Genomic DNA, 18,691 nt, shown 5'->3' with positions numbered 1-18,691 from the left:
AATATAACAATTACAAATTTTTCATTGCATCAACTGACAGATTGCTGATGGTTGTTCAACCTAGAAATACGAAGCTCTCAATAATCTTCAGTATCACATTGTCAGTCGTGTTTTCCAGATGCTGATGGTTAAACCAAACTCTTGAGAGTCTGTCTGTTTGCTGTTGGAAATGTTCCTCTCTATGGAATGTACTATTGTGGTATCTTCATTATCATGCAAATCTCTGCAAGGACTTGATGCACTTTGATTTGAATCTCAGGCAAGCAAGGCTGAGAACAGCTTTCTGTTAGTTCTGGTATATAGTAGACACCCTCTGCCAATGACCTGAACGAATATGATGCAGCGAAGAAAGGAAACTGGCAAGGTTGTTGGCGTCAGATCACCACTTCATGTTTGATGTCATTCAGATATCAAATAACCCTGTCGCAGCTGACCTTATCCATCATAATATCACAGAAAGAGGGTATCATGTTGAGCAGTTTCACTGGGCAGCCAATTTCTTTCAGCAGCTTAAAGAGACTGCCTTTGATCGCATACTTGAATGCTTCGATGAGATTGACAAAGGCATTATATAGAGTCGTCTTCGTTCATGGCATTTCTTTTGTAGGTACTGGACTGAGAAGATAATATGAATTGTGGATCTTCCAGTTCTCAAAACACACTGCATTTTGGGGTAGATGCATTCAGCTAGCTTTTGCAGCCTGACAAGAGGAATGGTGCTTATTAGGGAAGTGCAATCACTGCAGTCACCTTTGTTCTGCCACAGACTCTCAATCTTTGCTTTATCTAAACACTGGTGGACTGTCTCCATCACAAAATGAGACTGAGATGTTTGTGCTGGTGGTGAAGGAATGCAATGCCTATTTCCTGTGGTTAATGAGTTCAGACAGTATAGCATCATGGGGCTTTTCTAATGGCAACTGAGTTAAGCTCTTATGCACTTGGTTTGGTATCCAGCTTTGCCAAGACGTGGACTTTCTGTGGTATCTAGAGTTTTGTCAGAGACAGTGTCCCTAGACGACAACTCGCGCTAGTTTTCCATCCATTCCTCGAACTGTTCATTGAATCAATGTGGCCTCCCTATCTTTGCAGTGGAGTTGCATTCATTGCAGATGAACTGTAAAGACTTAAGGATTTTGCTGATACCAGCAGTGTCAAGCTGCTTGTAGAACTGATTGTTAACTTTGTTATTGGAGTACAGCATTGAAAAGTAGGTATTTGAGTTTGACTGGCCCTTTTTGAGTTAACAGACAGATGGAAAGAATATGTTCTAAGCCATTTATGGAGAGTGTCATGAGACTATACCTCTTAAATTTTGATGGTAGGGTTTTTAAAGCTTTCAAATGGTTGAAACTGTTGCAAGTTTGACTGAACCAAGGCAAATTGCTTAAAAATGCAAAACCACCTCAAGCTCGAAGTGCGAGAACAAGCTAATTGCTGAGAGCTTTGAGGTGGGAGGTGTGTTTGCTTAGGGGAGGGTGGGAGAGTTCCATGTGTCACTGACTCATTGTTAACATAGGCACATCCAGCCCAAAGAACTTCCACAAATACATTGGAAGAAGTATTTCATGGGAGGTTCTAAGGGCTTTTGCGAGATTACAGAAAAGTAAACTGTTTTCTGCACTTCTCTCTTGGGGAAAAAGTATTGGCCCTAACCAGCAAAAGCACACAGACAATATGAAACCGGCCAATAAAGTACCAGGGAGTTAAGAACATTTGTAGGAACTGCAATTTTTTTATTGGTAACTGCATCTAAGAAGGAAATGAACCAACCTTTGTCTCAGGTTCTATGACTAATAAACTGGAAAAATATCTTAATTTATGGATCATCAATGAATTATTTGGAGCAATTTTGTGCCAAGTTAAACATCTGTACAGCACGAAAACAGACCCTTTGGTCCAACTCGCCCATGCCGGGCAGGTATCCTAAACTAATCTACCCATTTGCCAGCCCTTGGTCCATATCCCTTTAAATCTTTTTTATTCATATACCCATCCAGATGCCTTTTAAATGCTGTAATTGTACTAGCCTCTATCAGTTCCTCTGGCAACTCATTCCATACGCGCACCACCCTTTGCGTGAAAAAATTGCCCCTTTGTGGCCCCTTTTAAATCTTTTCCCTCACCCTCAACCTATGATTTCGTTATAGATTCCCCACCCCAAATAAAATACCTTATCTGTTTACTCCATCCATGCCCTTCATGATTTTATAAATCTCTATAAGGTCACTCCTCAACCTCTGACGCTCCATGGAAAACAGCCCTAGCCGATTCAGCCTTTCCCTCTAGCTCAAAACTTCAGCCCTGGCAACATCCTTTTAAATCTTCTCTGAACCCTTTCAAGTTTCACAACATTCTTCCTATAGCAGGGGCACCAGAATTGCACACAATATTCTTAACCAATGTCCTGTACATTTGCAATATGACCTCCCAACTACTATACTCAGTGCTCTGACCAATAAAGGAAAACATACCAAATGCCTCCTTGACTGTATAAAAGCAAATTACTACAAATGCTGGAATCTGAAACCAAAAGAGAAAATGCTGGAAAATCTCAGCAGGTCTGGCAGCATCTGTAAGGAGAGAAAAGAACTGACGTTTCGAGTCTAACTGACCCTTTGTCAAAGCTTTGACAAAGGGTCAGTTAGACTTGAAACGTCGGCTCTTTTCTCCCCTTACAGATGCTGCCAGACCTGCAGAGATTTTCCAGCATTTTCTCTTTTGGCCTCCTTGACTACCCTATCTACCTGTGACTCCACTTTCAAGGAACTATGAACCGGCACTCTAAGGTCTCTTTGTTTAGCAGCATTTCCAGGACCTTAGCATTCAGTGTATAGGTCCTGCCTTGAGTTGCCATTCCAAAATGTAGCAGCTCATATATATTTATCTAAATTTTAAACTCCATTTGCCACTCCTTTGTCCATTGGCCCATTGATTAAGATCCTGTTGAACTCTGAGGTAACCTTCGCTGTCCACTACATCTCCAATTTTGGTATCACCAGCAAAGTTACTAACTATACCTCCTTTGTTCACATAAATGACAAAAGGCAGTAGACCCAGCACCGATCCTTGTGACATACCAGTGGTCACAGGCCTCCAGTCTGAAAAGCAGTCCTCCTCTACCACCCTCTGTCATCTACCTTTGAGCCAGTTCTGTATCCAAATGGCTAGTGCTCCCTGTATTCCAAGTGATCTAACCTTGCTAACCAATCTACCATGAGAAACCTTGTCGAATGCCTTACGGGAGTCCATATAAATCACGTGCACTACTCTGCTCTCATCAATCCTCTTAATTCCGATTGATCAGAAACTGAACTGAACTTGCCATATAAATACTATAGCTACAAGAGCTGTTCACAGTCTGGGAATGTTACAGTGAGTAATTCACCTGCTGACTCTCCAAAGCCTGTCCATCATCTACAGTGCTCATGCCAGGGGTGTGGTGGAACTCTCCCCACTTGTCTGCATATGTGCAGCTCAAGAAACTCATGAAACTTGACCCCATTCAGGGCAAGTAAGCCTGCTTGATTGGCACAATGTACACATACATTCACTTCCTCCGCCACCAACACAGCCGTACTACTTAAAATCTAAAGGAAAGCAAGAAACAAAACTAATAGTGCAGGAATGATTTTTAAATCAATTTTAAAAATGCAGATTCACAATAATTCCTAGGAGCTATGTCTGCCACCGAAAGTTGAAGCCCAAGTTTCCAAATCAGCCGCAAAGATGACTGGGTAATTCATCATCATTCGGTATCAGTCAAGAGGAAATGTGTCTGTTCCCCAAGACATCCTTCAATCTTATAGAAGGATGAACATTCCTTACAGTGCAATTGGAATTAGTATCAGTTGTTGTAGTTTTCTTTGGGGAAGCACTGTTCAAGCTTCCTGAGTCCTTGAATACTTATTGGGGAAAATCAATGATCGTTGGCTTGGTTCTATGCAAGTTCAACCCAAGATAATTGAAGAACAAGATGTGTCAGAAGGGCAGATGTCTCTGCCGGCTTGTTACAAACAAAAGCAGAAAATATTAGACTTTTCGATTTTGACATTACATTTGATTACCTCTACAGGACCTTGTTAATGCAGATTAATACTCTTGGAATAATGTTTTCTCATGCTGTTATTTTGTCTCGAAAGCAATACTGTGTGTCTTCTGAGATCCTTTAAATTCTGTTCAAAACTTCTGACCTAGTTAGCATTTTGAAAAGCCACAGAGGCTTTTGTTGATAAAGCAGTATGAAGTTCAAGTCCTATTCAGTATTCCTTAGAATTTTTATATTTTTCATCGTGGATCTGTGAGCATGTACATGTCACAATCCCTTTTGTGTTACTTTGTGTCTTTAATGTTGCCTTTTCTCTTGTGTTAATATAATTTCTTTCAAGCTTCAGTACTGCATAGCCCTATGAGACTGGAAATTATTCTGAAATTACATTGGATGAGATTTGAAAAAATGGGCATTAAATTGTATTCTCCAATGGGTAATAAATTGCAAATAGAAATGTCACTAATTAGAGAAGGTAGACAGGCTAAGATTTTATTCCTGATGTAAAAGAAAACAGATTTCTTTTTATAATATTTTTCTGATTAAAGTCACAGTACATCAAAAAGACACTGGTCACCACGCCGTTGTCTATGCCCATGTAAAAGGTGGTCATAATTCATAATCCCCACTGTTTCACTGCGCTGCCTTCCCCTTTCCTTCAACCACTTATTTAACCTGTTGGGCAGAATGAGTAAATGAATCACTCAACACCTGGAGTCCACTTCCAGTATCAAAGAGTTTATTATATTACATTGATGGAAAGAAAACCTCTGGGGATCCAGAAGCTTCTTCACTGAACAAAGAAATTACGTAAACCTTTAGGCGTTTGCTTTCAGTCCTTTAGCATTTACAAATCAATTGCAAACCAATCATGTTATTGATTGGCCTGACTGGATGTGTATGTAATCAGTCATGTGACTGTGTGATCAGTTGATGGACAGCTATAGACCTCGCCATGATGTTTACCAGACACCCTTATCAGCTATTATTGGGTTTTCACAATGCACCTTATTCAACCACATTCCAGTACTGCTGACTTCTGCACCTGTTATTTAATCCTTCCTGCTAACAGGCTATGGGCTTCTTCCAACTATCTAAGACTGTCTGTCTTCAGGATAATTAAATCCCTTAAAGACTCGAACATTTAAAACTCCAATTTTATATATGTAAGTCTCTGTATTACAATGTGTGATTACAATCACTTAAAAGACCTTAACTAATGTGAATCACGCTTTTCCTTTTCTATCCCATATTAAACAGCAAACTTTAATTTAGTTTGCAAAAGGGGCTTCTATAAGTTCCTCTGAAGGATGTCTCCCTGTAAGCAGTGGCTGCATCTTTGCTTCTTCTTATTAAGATCCCATTGTGTGATTTTTACGAGATGCTTTATGTTTTATCCCTAGTTGCTGTAAGTACGAAGGCCACAATCCTGTTTAAATTACTGTTTCAGCTAACCACCTTCTTTGACCATTTTTACATCAACTAAAAACTATGGAAAGCCATTTTATGTTAACTAAATACAATGGTCCATCCTAACACTTCAAAAGTTGGGGAGGGGGGGTAAGAATTAGAGTGTTAGTAATGTTTATGTCTGGGGAAAAATGTAAAGTGGCCGTTGTAAACTTTGATAATGACAGTAGTCTTCTTTTCTAAATTTATTCCTCACAGTTTTATTTCATCTTTGCCCTAACATAACCTATTCTTAAAAGCTTACATGATGTCTGCTATGGTCACCAGGTTAGGCCCGAGTAAAGAAAGGTTCCTACTATTCTCTATTGTTATTCTACTTTTACTGCCCATCCCTAATAGCCCAGAGGGCACTTATGAATCAACCACATTGCCTTGGGTCTGGAGTCACATGTAGGTCAGACTAGGTAAGGATGACAGATTTCCCTCCCTAAAGGACATTAGTGAATCAGATGGGTTTTTCTGACAAACAACAAGGGTTCATGGTTATCATTAGATTTTTAATTCCAGGATTTTAAAAAATTGAAATCACATTTGCTGTGGTGAGACTTGAACCTGGGTCCTCAGAAAGTTAGCTAAATTTCTGGATGAGCAATTGAGCGATAATACCACGAGATCATTGCTTCCCCCTTCCTCACCATTGCTTGAACAAAAGCAGTCCTAAATTTTCAAGTCTTCATATTTGTATTTGCTCATACCAAATGGCATTCTGGTGAATCTGCGCTGTACCCTCTTTGCTGCCTCAACATGATTTCTGTACTTAATAATGTGTGAAATATTTTAGCTGGAGTGTTCTAAGTATTACCGTAAAACTGAATATTCCATTTGTTATAGATCTCAAGCACTACAGATATTGCTGTTATTGCTTTGTTAATCTGAATTCTGAAATCTTACTGATCTTGTTCCATTCAAAGCTGTTTTGTTTTTAAACCATAGTTTGTAGTCTTAATGAACTCACATGAAATTCTGTTTACCTTTTGTTTTGCCAAATCCATATTCTTGTGTCATCATAGTTCCTTTTGCCCTTAAGACTATTTATGTTGTCTTCTATTTTAATGATTTCTGCAAATTTGGATAGCACTCTTTCTAACCAAGGTCTCTGTCTTTGGTGTGTGCAGAGAGCAGAAATGGCCACTGAACAAAACCATGGTGGAATACTGCTACCTGCTTCCAGTCACACACAGGATCTGCCCTTCTAATCTCTGTCGCTTACCTCTAACTGGTTTTAATGTAATTTTCTACTCTGCTCCACAATCTGTGCTTCAGTGTTCACCACTCTTCAAACCCCAGTGAGAAAACCTTTCAAAGGCTTTCGAAAGTTCATGAACTCAAATTATTCTGCATCCCCCTCCACCCAGAATAAGATGTTTTGAGCATTTGGCTTTTATTTTCCCAAGTTAGTTTTCTTTATCTTTTGAAAATGTGCATTATCTCAGCCTCTTTGCAGTCCTCCAGTGCACAATCATTCTCAGTTAGACTTCTGGAAAATAATTGGCGAAGTGAAATACCAGTGTTTCTGGCTGAATAACTTGTGACAACTGAAAAGGAGTTATTTTTGTATTGGTTGTGTTCTCAGTATACCTGTTAACATAAGGTTTGCTTCCTCAGATGAACTACGTCAAGCCATTGTAGCCATGATGAACAGAAAAGATGAATTGGAAGAGCAAAACAGGTATTGTTTGATCTTCATGCAGTGAGTTAAGAACATATTGATGGATCAAAGCGTAGCTTTTCAGTAATTTCTGACTTTTGCAAATGAACTGAAACACTAGAGTCTTTGGTAAGATATTAAAACTTATTTCTCTTTGTGTATTCATAAAATTATATTTCCTGCTTTGACTGAAATTACAGAATATTGATATTGTACTCTCTGTTTAAATTGTATTTGCTAAGGACTTGTAGATATATGTTACAAAATGTAATCATTTTGCTTAATACATTAAGCAAGAGTAGACCACATGGCCCATTGAGCTTTGCCCATTAAGTACAATCAAACTGATCATGATTTACAACTTTACTTCTTTCCTCACTCCTCTTGTCCGTTGATTTCCTGAGAAACCAAATATCTGTCTGTACCAGCCTGAAATGTACTCAACAGTAGAGTATCTACAACCCTCTGAGGTGGGATATTCCAAATTCTCAACCCTTTAAGTGAAATTATTTCTCAATTCAGTCCCAAATGATTGGCCCCATATTCTGAGGCTGCACTCTGGTTTTAGTTTCCTCAATTGTTAGAAACAATTCCTCAGAGTCTGCCCTATCGAAACACTTTAGAATCTTTAATATTCACATCTGATTCTTCCAAACTCTATAGAAAATAGACTCAATTTGCTCAGCCTATCATCATAGGACATTACCCTCATGCCAGACATCAATTTAGTGAACTTTGCTATAACATCATTAATGCAAGTATTTCCATCCCAAAGAAGTTATAAATCTGTACGCAGCTTAGTACATCACAAAATCTAGCTTTCCTTCTATTGACTCCATCTACACTTCCTGCTGCCTTGGGAAAGCAGCCAACATAATCAAAGACCTCTCCCACCTCAGTTATATTCTCTTCCATCAGACAGAAAATATAAACGTTTGAAAACATTGACCAACAGATTCAAGAACAGCTTCTTCCCCACTGATATCGGACTTATGAATGGACCTCTCATATATTAGAGTTGATCTCTCTCTGCATTTTCTCTGTAGCTGTAACACTATATTCTGTATTCTGTTCTATCACTCTAATGTATTTATGTAAGGCATGATTTGTCTGGTTAGCACACAAAACAATACTTTTCACTGTATCTTGGTACATGTGACAATAATAAATAAAATCTGGAGATCAAAACTGCCCAATGTTAAGCAGATGTGATCTCACAAAAGCCCTGTGCAATAAAGAGTACAGTTTAAACTTTGTGCTTCACTGATGAAGTTATTTTGTCATTATACAATGACATAATTTATTTTCATGATCCTTGGATTGTTGATTCTTTTGGAAGAATTTGTTTTTACATGATATATTATCAACTTTAATGTATCCATAGCTGCTGCTAAAATGCATAAATGTTTAAAGTTTGTGAAATGTTGAGTACGATTTTCCACTTGTGTCTTGGGTTCAGGAAGTAAAATTGTTTTCGCAAATGTAATGTAAACCAAGTGTAGAAGGTTGGGGTTATTGGAGATGACTACAGAGGTATGGACTATGGTGCCCAGCTCCTTTCGTCCCCCCACTATTAAGCGAGTGGGCAAATCTTGATCAATGAATTTCAACATAGTTATGTGTGAGCTTAGTCATTTCTGACTGATAAACAGATTTGTACTAAAAACTAGGAATAGTGGAAATGCACAGTGATTTAGGGGTTCGTAGACAAGTAAATTGTAGTACCCTGGTATGAAAAGGAATCAAAACAGTTCATGAAATGTTGGCATTTACAACTAGAGCACTAGACTATAAAGGGGAGGATGTTTTACAACAGCTGAACAAAGCTGTGATTAATCCATATATTAATGCACCTCAAAAACTACATTGATTTTCTGAGAAGCATTGTGCAGATTTATTACAGCGTTACCAGGAATTCCAAAGGTAGTATTATGAAGAGAGGTTACATAAAGTATGACTGTATTCCCTGGAATATAGTAGGTTAAGAGATAATTAGATTGAGGATATTATGATTTTAGAAGGAAATAAATAGAATTTATTTTTGATGGTTTATGAGTCAAGTACAAAGCTGTTGTCCATGAGTATGAAAGGTTTATTACTGATTGAGTGTGACAAGTACCACCTATTGTAATAATGAGGATCGGTGGGCAGAATAACTAAGCATTTTTAAAGAGTCAGATCTAATAGCAGGTCGTTTTAATATCTCTAATGTTGTCATAAGGGTATGGGATCCGTGTAAAAGTTGCAGAGATGCAATAAACTATATCTTGTTTACTACAATGGACTCTTCTAGTTAGGTTGGAAGGTGGCTATCCTTATCCACACCAGATCATGCAGGCCTTGGAAAAAGTATACCTAAAAGGTACTAGTGGCAGCAAGGGGACTTTTATGGACCAACCCAGACATCCCTCAAATTATATTAAGAAGGTAGCGTAGACACTTTTTGTTATTTTAAAGATAAATGCCAGGTGCTGTGTTCCAGGTGCAATTTGATTTGTCAAATTACTTGATGTTAAGCGAAACACAATTACTCAAATGCGATTGTTAAAACGTAGCAAGAGAAAAAGGAATTTGGAATAACTTAACTCTATTGAAACACTTAGCAGAATAATAGATTACTTTACTACTAAACAATGACTGTTACTGATTAAATGTTCCAACTTGGTTGCATCCCGTAAACACATCCTTGGCAAAAAATAGGTTGTCTCACATACAGTTCTTCAATCTCGGTGAAAAGAACATCAAAAGACAATTCTGAAAGAGAGTGTGTAGCAGCTGGGAGAGTTTCATGGTCTTCCAATCCTGCTGAGACCCCAGCAACAACTGCTGAAAGTTAGCTAAAAATCCTGGATCTGTGAGAACTTGACCACACCCACTCAGGCTGCTTCTATTGTTCCAACTTGAAAGTAAAAACCCCAAGGCCTCACCAATTGTTTATCTTCTCAAGACTGCTTGACACCTGTCCCCCATTCTCTCTCGAAAAGAAACCAGGACAAAACACACCTTTTTATAAAACCACAGGGACCAAAGGCATATAAAATCCAAGACCAGCCATTCTGCACAGAAGTTAGTAAACATTTGAAATTTGAAATTGTGGTGGAAGAGTGGAGTTAATTTTCAAGAAAAGCAACTCCATTATTAATGAGCAGATAGTGGGATACTTGCAATTCCCCTGGATTAGTAATCCAGAATGCGCTGAGCAACAGGGATTGAAATCCCATCACGGCAAATGGTGAAATTTAACTTATGAGAAAAGCTATCCTAATGACAGTGATGTAACTGTATTCTCCCTTTGTGAGCTCACTCTTCCAGTTTGCAGCATCTCACTCCCATTCTGCTTCTCTCTCTCTCTCTCTCTCTCTCTCTCTCTCTCTCTCTCTCTCTCTCTCTCTCTCTCTCTCTCTCTCACTCTCTCCCCTCCCCCTGCCTCCCTTGTTGTCCCTCTCCCAGTCTGTCTGTCTCGCCCCTCGGCAGGATCAAAAATTGTGCGACCCAAAATAATATTTCTTTTCGCAAGGTTTACTGGACAGAAACTGAGTTGGAACACTTGCTGGCTTTTCTTCTAAACTCATGATCTTGGAGTCAGTGAGGACAATTGAATTGCCCACTGCCATTTCAGATGAAATTATCTGACTTCGAGCAGATAAAGGTTCAAACCTGCAACTTCTGTAGTTTATGTGGACATTTGCTACATTTTGTCAACGATGTAGAGGGCATAGGTTTCGGGTGAGAGGGGCAAGATATAAAAGAGACCTAAGGGGCAACTTTTTCACACAGAGGGTGGTACGGGTTTGGAATGAGCTGCCAGAGGAAGTGGTGGAGGCTGGTACAATTGCAACATGTAAGAGGCATTTGGATGGGTATATGAATCGGAAGGGTTGGAGGGATATGGGCTGGGTGCTGGCAGGTGGGACTAGATTGGGTTGGGATATCTGGTCGGTGTGGACAGGTTGGACTGAAGGGTCTGTTTCCATGCTGTACACCTCTATGACTCTATGTGTTTACCACTGAAAATCAAAGGCATGCTACACGACGGTTGGAGGAAGAGCGCCTCATCTTCCGCCTAGGAACCCTCCAACCACAAGGGATGAACTCAGATTTCTCCACTTTCCTCATTTCCCCTCCCCCCCACCTTGTCTCAGTCAAATCCCTCAAACTCAGCACCGCCTTCCTAACCTGCAATCTTCTTCCTGACCTCTCCGCCCCCACCCCACTCCGGCCTATCACCCTCACCTTGACCTCCTTCCACCTATCGCATTTCCAACGCTCCTCCCCCAAGTTCCTCCTTCCTGCCTTTTATCTTAGCCTGCTGGACACACTTTCCTCATTCCTGAAGAAGGGCTGATGCCCGAAACGTCGATTCTCCTGTTCCTTGGATGCTGCCTGACCTGCTGCGCTTTTCCAGCAACACATTTTCAGCTCTGATCTCCAACATCTGCAGTCCTCACTTTCTCCTCGTAAATTTTTGTCTAGTCCTACTTAATGTGGAAATTACCTTTTTGACAGCTCCTGAGTGTTCAGAGCATCTGCAATATGATAAGATCATGCAATTATTTGTGTAATTTACAAATGTCAGGAAAATGGTAAATGTCTTTTCTTTGCTGGATTGTATACAACTTTTGTTATGGCTTTGGCACTGCTTCCTAGCTTGACATACATGATTCTTCTTTGTAAAATCTTATTTATTACACTTGTACTGTTTAAAAAGAACATTTGCAGCTAATTGCTATTATTCAGTTTCAATTATGTACGTTGACAGTAACTGGAAGAAGGAATCTTCGTTTATGTTGTTGCCCATTCACTGCTTTTGTGTAGAGAGTCATAGAGATGTACGACACGGAAACAGACCCTTTGGTCCAACTTGTCAAGATATCCCAATCTAATCTAATCCCACCTGCCAGCACCCGGCCCATATCCCTTCAACCCTTCCTATTCAGATGCCTTTAAATGTTGCAATTGTACCAGCCTCCACCACTTCCTCTGGCAGTTCATTCCATACCCGTACCACCCTCTGCATGAAAACGTTGCCCTTAAGGTCTCTCTTATAACTTTCCTCTCACCCTAAATCTGTGCCCTCTAGTTATGGACTCCCCTCACCCCATGAAAGAGATTTTGTCTATTTATCCCATCCATGCCCCTCATAATTTCATAAACCTCTATAAAGTCACCCCTCAGCCTGCAATGCTCCAGGGAAAATAGCCCGAGCCTGTTCAACCTCTCCCTATAGCTCAAATCCTCCAAGTCTGGTAACATTCTTGTCGATCTTTTCTGAGCCCTTTCAAGTTTCACAACATCCTTCCAATGGGAAGGAGACCAGAATTGCATGCAATATTCCAACAGTGGCCTAAACAATGTCTTGTACAACCGCAACATGACCTCCCAACTCCTGTACTCAATACTCTGACCAATAAAGGAAAGCATACCAAACGCCTTCTTCACTATCCTATCTATCTGCGACTCCACTTTCAAAGAGCTATGAACCTGTACTCCAAGGTCTCTTTGTTCAGCAACACACTCTAGGACCTTAGCATTAAGTGTATGTTCTGTAAGATTTGCTTTCCCAAAATGCAGCATCTCACATTTATTTAAATTAACTCCATCTGCCACTTTTCAGCCCATTGGCCCATCTGATCAATGTCCTGTTGTAACCTGAAGTAACCTTCTTCGCTGTCCACTGCACCTCCAATTTTGGTGCCATCTGCAAACTTACTAACTGTACCTCTTATGCTCGCATCCAAATCATTTCTATAAATGACGAAAAGTAGAGGACCCAGCACTGATCCTTGTGGCATTCCACTGGTCACAGGCCTCCAGACTGGAAAACAACCCTTCACCACCTCTGTTTTCCAACTTTGAGCCAGTTTTGTATGCAAATGGCTAGTTCTCCCTGTATTTCATGAGTTCTAACCTTGCTAACCAGTTTCCCATGGGGAACCTTGTCAAATGCCTTACTGAAGTCTATATAGATCATGCCCACCACTCTGCCCTCATCAATCATCTTTGTTACTTCAAATTTGTGATACATGATTTCCCACGCACACAGCCATGTTGACTATCCCTGATCAGTCCTTGCCTTTCTAAATACATGTACATCCTGTCCCTCAGGATTCCCTCCAACAACTTGCCCACCACTAAGCCAGGCTCACTGATCTATAGTTCCCTGACTTGTCCTTACCACCCTTCTTAAACAGTGGCACCACGTTAGCTAACCTCCAGTCTTTCGGCACCTCACCTGTGACTATCAATGATACAAATATCACAGCAAGGGGCCCAGCAATCACTTCCCAGAGTTCAAGGCTACTTCTGATCAGGTCCTGGGCTTTTAACCATGTTTGTGCGCTTCAGGATATCCAGCAATTCCTCCTCTGTAATATGGACATTTTTGAAGATGTGCCCATGTATTTCCCTACATTCTATAACTTCCATGTCCTTTTCCACAGTAAACACTGATGCAGCATATTCATTTAGTATCTCGCCCATCTCCTGCGGCTCCACACAAAAGCCACCTTGCTGATCTTTGAGGGGCCCTATTCTCGGGTCGGGTATGTTTTAGCGCCGATCATTTGGCCCTGCCGTTTTGGCTCTAAACTGTTTTGGCACTCATTACTTGGGCGCTGAGCTGTTTTGGTGCCAATTCAGAATTTTAAAAAAAAGTCTAGTTTGGTTAAAGAAGAGAGGATGACTAATGACCCAATGTAATTTTCTCAACTAGCAAGGGTTGATAGTCAAAGCTGTAATGACCCGCTGTAGATTCAAATCTCATTTTGTAATCATTTTCTCATTTAACAATTGTTAATAGTCATCTCCTGCTTTGATGATACTTAAGCCCTTTTGTCTTCACATTGGAAAGCTGTAATACAATTTTCTTTCTATTTTCTTGTAAAGCCCATACCAGAAATGGCTGAAAACATTCTAAGCAAGAAAGACAAACCAGAATTTTCACATGATGGTTATCTATATGTGTTTGATAAATGTAGCAAAATGTAGAAATTTGTTTTTATGATGGATAGGTTAAAAATAATGAATTAAAAAAGTTAGATTTATTTCTTAAAATGCAATAAAAACAAATGTCTTACGGGCTCTACAAGACTTTTTAAAAATCTGAATTGGCGCTAAAACAGTTTAGAGCCAAAACGGCGGGGCCAAATGATCAGCACCAAAAGGAAGGTGTCAAATAGTCCCATTTCACCTATTCTCTCCCTAGTTACCCTTTCGTCCTTAATGTTTTTGTAAAACTTCTTTGGATTCTCCTTAACCCGATTTTCCAAACCTATCGCATATCCCCCTTTTGCCCTCCTGATCTCCCTCTTAAATATACTCCTACTTCCTTTATACTCTTCTAAGGATTCTCTCAATCTATCCTGTCTATACCTGACATATGCTCCCTTCTCTTTCTTAACCAAATCCTCAATTTCTTGAGTCATCCAGCATTGCCTATACCTACCAGCCTTTCCTTTCATCCTAACAGGAATATACTGTCTCTGGACTTTTGTTATCTCATGTCTGAAGGCCTCCATTTTCCAGCCTTCCCTTTACCTGCGAACGTCTGCCCCCAATCAACTTTCAAAAGTTCTTGCCTACTGCTGTCAAAATTGGCCTTCCTCCAGTTTAGAACTTCAACTTTTAGATCTGGTCTGTCCTTTTCCTTCACTATTTTGAAACTAATAGAATTATGGTCACTGGCCTTAAAGTGCTCCCCCACTGACACCTCAGTCACCTGCCCTGCTGTATTTCCCAAGAGTAGGGCAAGTTTTGCACCTTCTCTAATAGGTACATCCACACATTGAATCAGAATTTTTTTTTGTGCACACTTAACAAATTCCTTTGCATCTAAATTCTTAACACTATGGCAGTCCCAGTTGATGTTTGGAAAGTTAAAATCCCCTACCATTACCACCCTATTCTTGCAGATAACTGAAATCGCCTTACAAATTTATTTCTCAATTTCCATCTGACTGTTGGGGGAGGGGGGGGAGGTGGAGCTATAATACAATCCCAATAAGGTGATCATCTCTTTCTTATTTCTCAGTTCAACCCAAATAATTTCCCTGGATGTATTTTCGGGAATATCCTCTCTGAGTACAGCTATAATGCTATCCCTTATCAAAGACGCCCCTTCCCCCACCTCTCTTGCCTCCCTTTCTGTCCTTCCTGTAGCGTTTGTATTCTAAAACATTGAGCTACCAGTCCTGTTCATCCCTGAGCCATGTTTCAGTAATTGCTATGATATCCCAGTCCCATCTTCCTAACCATGCCCTGAGTTAATCTGCCTTCCCTCTTCGGCCTCTTGCATTAAAATAAATGTAGTTTAATTTATCAGTTCTATCTTGTTCTCTGCCTTTTCCCTGCCTGCCCTGACTGTTTGACTGGCTTCTGATATCAACTGTACCCATCTCAGATTGATCTCTTTCCTCACTATCTCTCTGGATCCCACCCCCCACCTTAATAATTTAAATCCTCCTGAGCAGCTGTAGCAAATCTCCCTGCAAGTATATTAGTCAAATATATGGTTGGTCAATCTTGAAGCAAAATACATTTTATTCGTACATTATAGTTATGGAGTTATAGAATCATAGAGATGTACAGCACGGAAACAGACCCTTTGGTCCAACCTGTCCATGCCAACCATATATCCCAACCCAATCTAATCCCACCTGCCAGCACCTGGCCCTTATCCCTCCAAACCCTTCTAATTCAGGTGCAATCCGTCCTTCTTGTACAGGTCACTTCTACCCCGGAAGAGATTCCAGTGATCCAAAAATGTGAATCCTTCTCCCATGCACCAGCTCCTCAGCCAAGCATTCATCTGCTCTGTCCTCCTATTCCTACCCTCACTAGCTCGCAGCACCGGAAATACTCCAGATATTATTACTCTTGAGGATCTGCTTTTTAAATTCCTGCCTAACTCTCCATATTCTCTCTTCAGAACCTCATCCTTTTCCCTTCCTATGTCATAGGTCCCAATGTGTACAATGACTTCCTGCTTGTCCCTCTCTCCCTTGAGAACATTCTGCACCCTCGCTGAGACATCTTTGATCCTGGCACCAGGGAAGCAACACACTTTTCTGATTTTTCAAGTCTGGCCACAGGAACTTCTGTCTGTGCCTTGGATTAGTTAGTCCTCTAACACAATTATTCTCTAGTATTTGTGCTGGGAGAGAGCTTTTTCTCTGCTATGTAATTAATTTAAATTCAATGGCCTAGTGGTATTATTGCTAAACTACTAATCCAGAAACTGAGCTAACTTCTGGGGTCCCAGGAATAGTAGAATTTAAATCCAATTTTTAAAAAAATCTGGAAATAAGAATCTACTGATGCTGTGAAACCATTGCTGATTATCAGAAGAATTCATCTGGCTCACTTGTCCTTCAGGGAAGGAAATCTGCCATCCTCACCTGGTCTGGCCTACATGTGAGACCAGACTCTCAGCAGTGTAGTTGACTCGCAGTTGCCCTCTGAAATGGCCGAGTAAGCCACTCAGTTCAAGCGCAATCAGAGCAATAAATGCTGGCCAACCAGTGTGCCATGATTAAATTTTTAAAAATCAAGCCCTGCACAACTATGTATCAGAACATAAAATGTAAAAGTCAGTGTTATGGACCAGACCAAACCCCCTTAAAATATATTATGAAGACAGCCTAGACCCTAACGTTTTTCTTCTTTTGAAGGCAAGTGCCAGGGGTTTCTTTCTGGTTGCAATTCAATTGGTCAATCTTGAAGCAAAATGCATTTTATTTGTACATTATAGTTGTGGAGTCATAGAGATGTTCAGCACGGAAACAGACCCTTTGGTCCAACTCATTCATGCTGATCAGATATCCTAACCAAATCTAATTCCACCTGCCAGCACCCGGCCCATATTCCTCCAAATCCTTCCTATTCATATACCCGTCCCGATGCCTTTTAAATGTTGCAATTGCACTAACCTCCACCACTTCCTCTGGCAGCTCATTCCACACACACACCACCCTCTGCATGAAAAGGGTTGCCCCTTGGGTTTCTTTTGTTTCTTTTCCCTCTCACCCTAAACCAATGCCCTCTAGTTCTGGACTTCCCCACCCCAGGGAAAGGATCTTGTCCATTTACCCTATCCATGCCCCTCATGATTTTATAAACCTCTATCAGGTCACCCCTCAACCTCCGACTCTCCTGAGAAAACAGCCCCAGCCGATTCAAACGCTCCATATAGCTCAAATCCTCCATCCCTGGCAACATCGTTGTAATTTTTTTCTGAACCCTTTCAAGTTTCACAACATCCTTTTGATAGGAAGGAGACCAGCATTGCACACTCCAAGAGTGGCCTAATCAATGTCCTGTACAGCCGCAACATGACCTCCCAACTCCTGTACTCAGTGCTGTGACCAATAAAGGAAAGCATACCAAATGCTTTCTTTGCTATCCTGTGGAGCCATGAGCTTGCACTCCAAGGTCTCTTTGTTGAGCAACACTCCCTTGGATTACCAAGTTAAAATATAACATAAGAAAGAAGAAATTGGAATAACTTAATTCTGTTGGAAAGCATAATATAAAAATAGATTATTTAACTACTAAAGAGTAACTGTTCCAATATCGTAATATCTGATAAATGCATCCTTGACAAAAGGTGAATTCCGTAAAATAGGTTGTCTCATATGCAATTCTTGTGTGTATGTGAGAGGGAGAGAGAGCTGTGTTGCAATATCCACACCAGGCGTCAACACCCCTGCTACTGAAAAACTAAAATTATGAACCCTGGTCCTATGGGAGTTTGCTCCATCCATTCATGCTGCTTCTATTGTTCCAACCTCAATAAACCCAGGGTCTTGCAACCTGTTTACGTTCGTGGCTTTGGAGCAGGCTGCCTGGGGATCTCTGTTGCAACCTTTCTTCATTAAGGAAACACCAGGACAAAATATATTCCTCAAAGCCATAGTATTATCACATTCAGGTAAAACCCAACGGCCTATTAAAACAGATTTAAGTTTAAATTACGCAATTACACATGCAGCATATTATTTAGACTGTTATTGAAAATTGTGTCAGGCATACCGATGGAATGTAAAGTTTAGATTGAAATGCATTACAGTATTGCACAGTGCAATTTGAGACAGATTTGCAGTTAATAGGTTGAATCTAAATGAATAGTTTTTGCCGACATTGTTCCTTTAACTCTTTAAGTAATATTATTTTCATTTCTCCTATTTTTAATTACTTTGCGACATTTCATGTCCTTAGAGAAATGTGAATGTCATTTCTAATGCTTAGTACAGGGTTAAGAAATAGCTACTACCTAGAACTACAGGAATAGTTTATACTTCACAGCATCTTTTGTCACTCTAGGCTGTGATAGATCAGTGCTCGCATGCCTCACCTCCCATTTTGCATCCTTCAGAAGCTTATACTCATGCAAAACTCTTGCTTAGGTCCTAACTCTCACCAGTTCTTTTTTGCAAGTAGACTCTATGATTGCTGACCTCTTTCACATTTGCTGTCCATCCATAAATGTTATTGAAGTGAGTGGTTTAGCACATAGGTAAGAACAGCAG

At 40.2% G+C, this 18,691-nt stretch overlaps 1 protein-coding gene across 4 annotated transcripts in view; it reads left to right on the top strand.

Annotated features, from left to right (window-relative positions):
• snx29 (sorting nexin 29) overlaps window positions 1–18,691 on the top strand; it is a 491,480-nt gene that overhangs the window by 111,967 nt on the left and 360,822 nt on the right. For all 4 annotated transcript variants that reach the window (XM_072560128.1, XM_072560129.1, XM_072560127.1 and 1 more), the window contains one exon: window positions 7,124–7,187. In XM_072560128.1, coding sequence (XP_072416229.1) covers window positions 7,124–7,187 — 64 coding nt within the window. The remainder of the gene's footprint in view (window positions 1–7,123; window positions 7,188–18,691) is intronic.

Source organism: Chiloscyllium punctatum, chromosome 40 (genome assembly GCF_047496795.1).
Source record: "Chiloscyllium punctatum isolate Juve2018m chromosome 40, sChiPun1.3, whole genome shotgun sequence".
NCBI classification, from domain to species: Eukaryota; Metazoa; Chordata; class Chondrichthyes; order Orectolobiformes; family Hemiscylliidae; genus Chiloscyllium; species Chiloscyllium punctatum.
The sequence above is the reverse complement of the archived record's forward strand: the minus strand, read 5'-3'. Positions and strand labels throughout refer to the sequence as shown.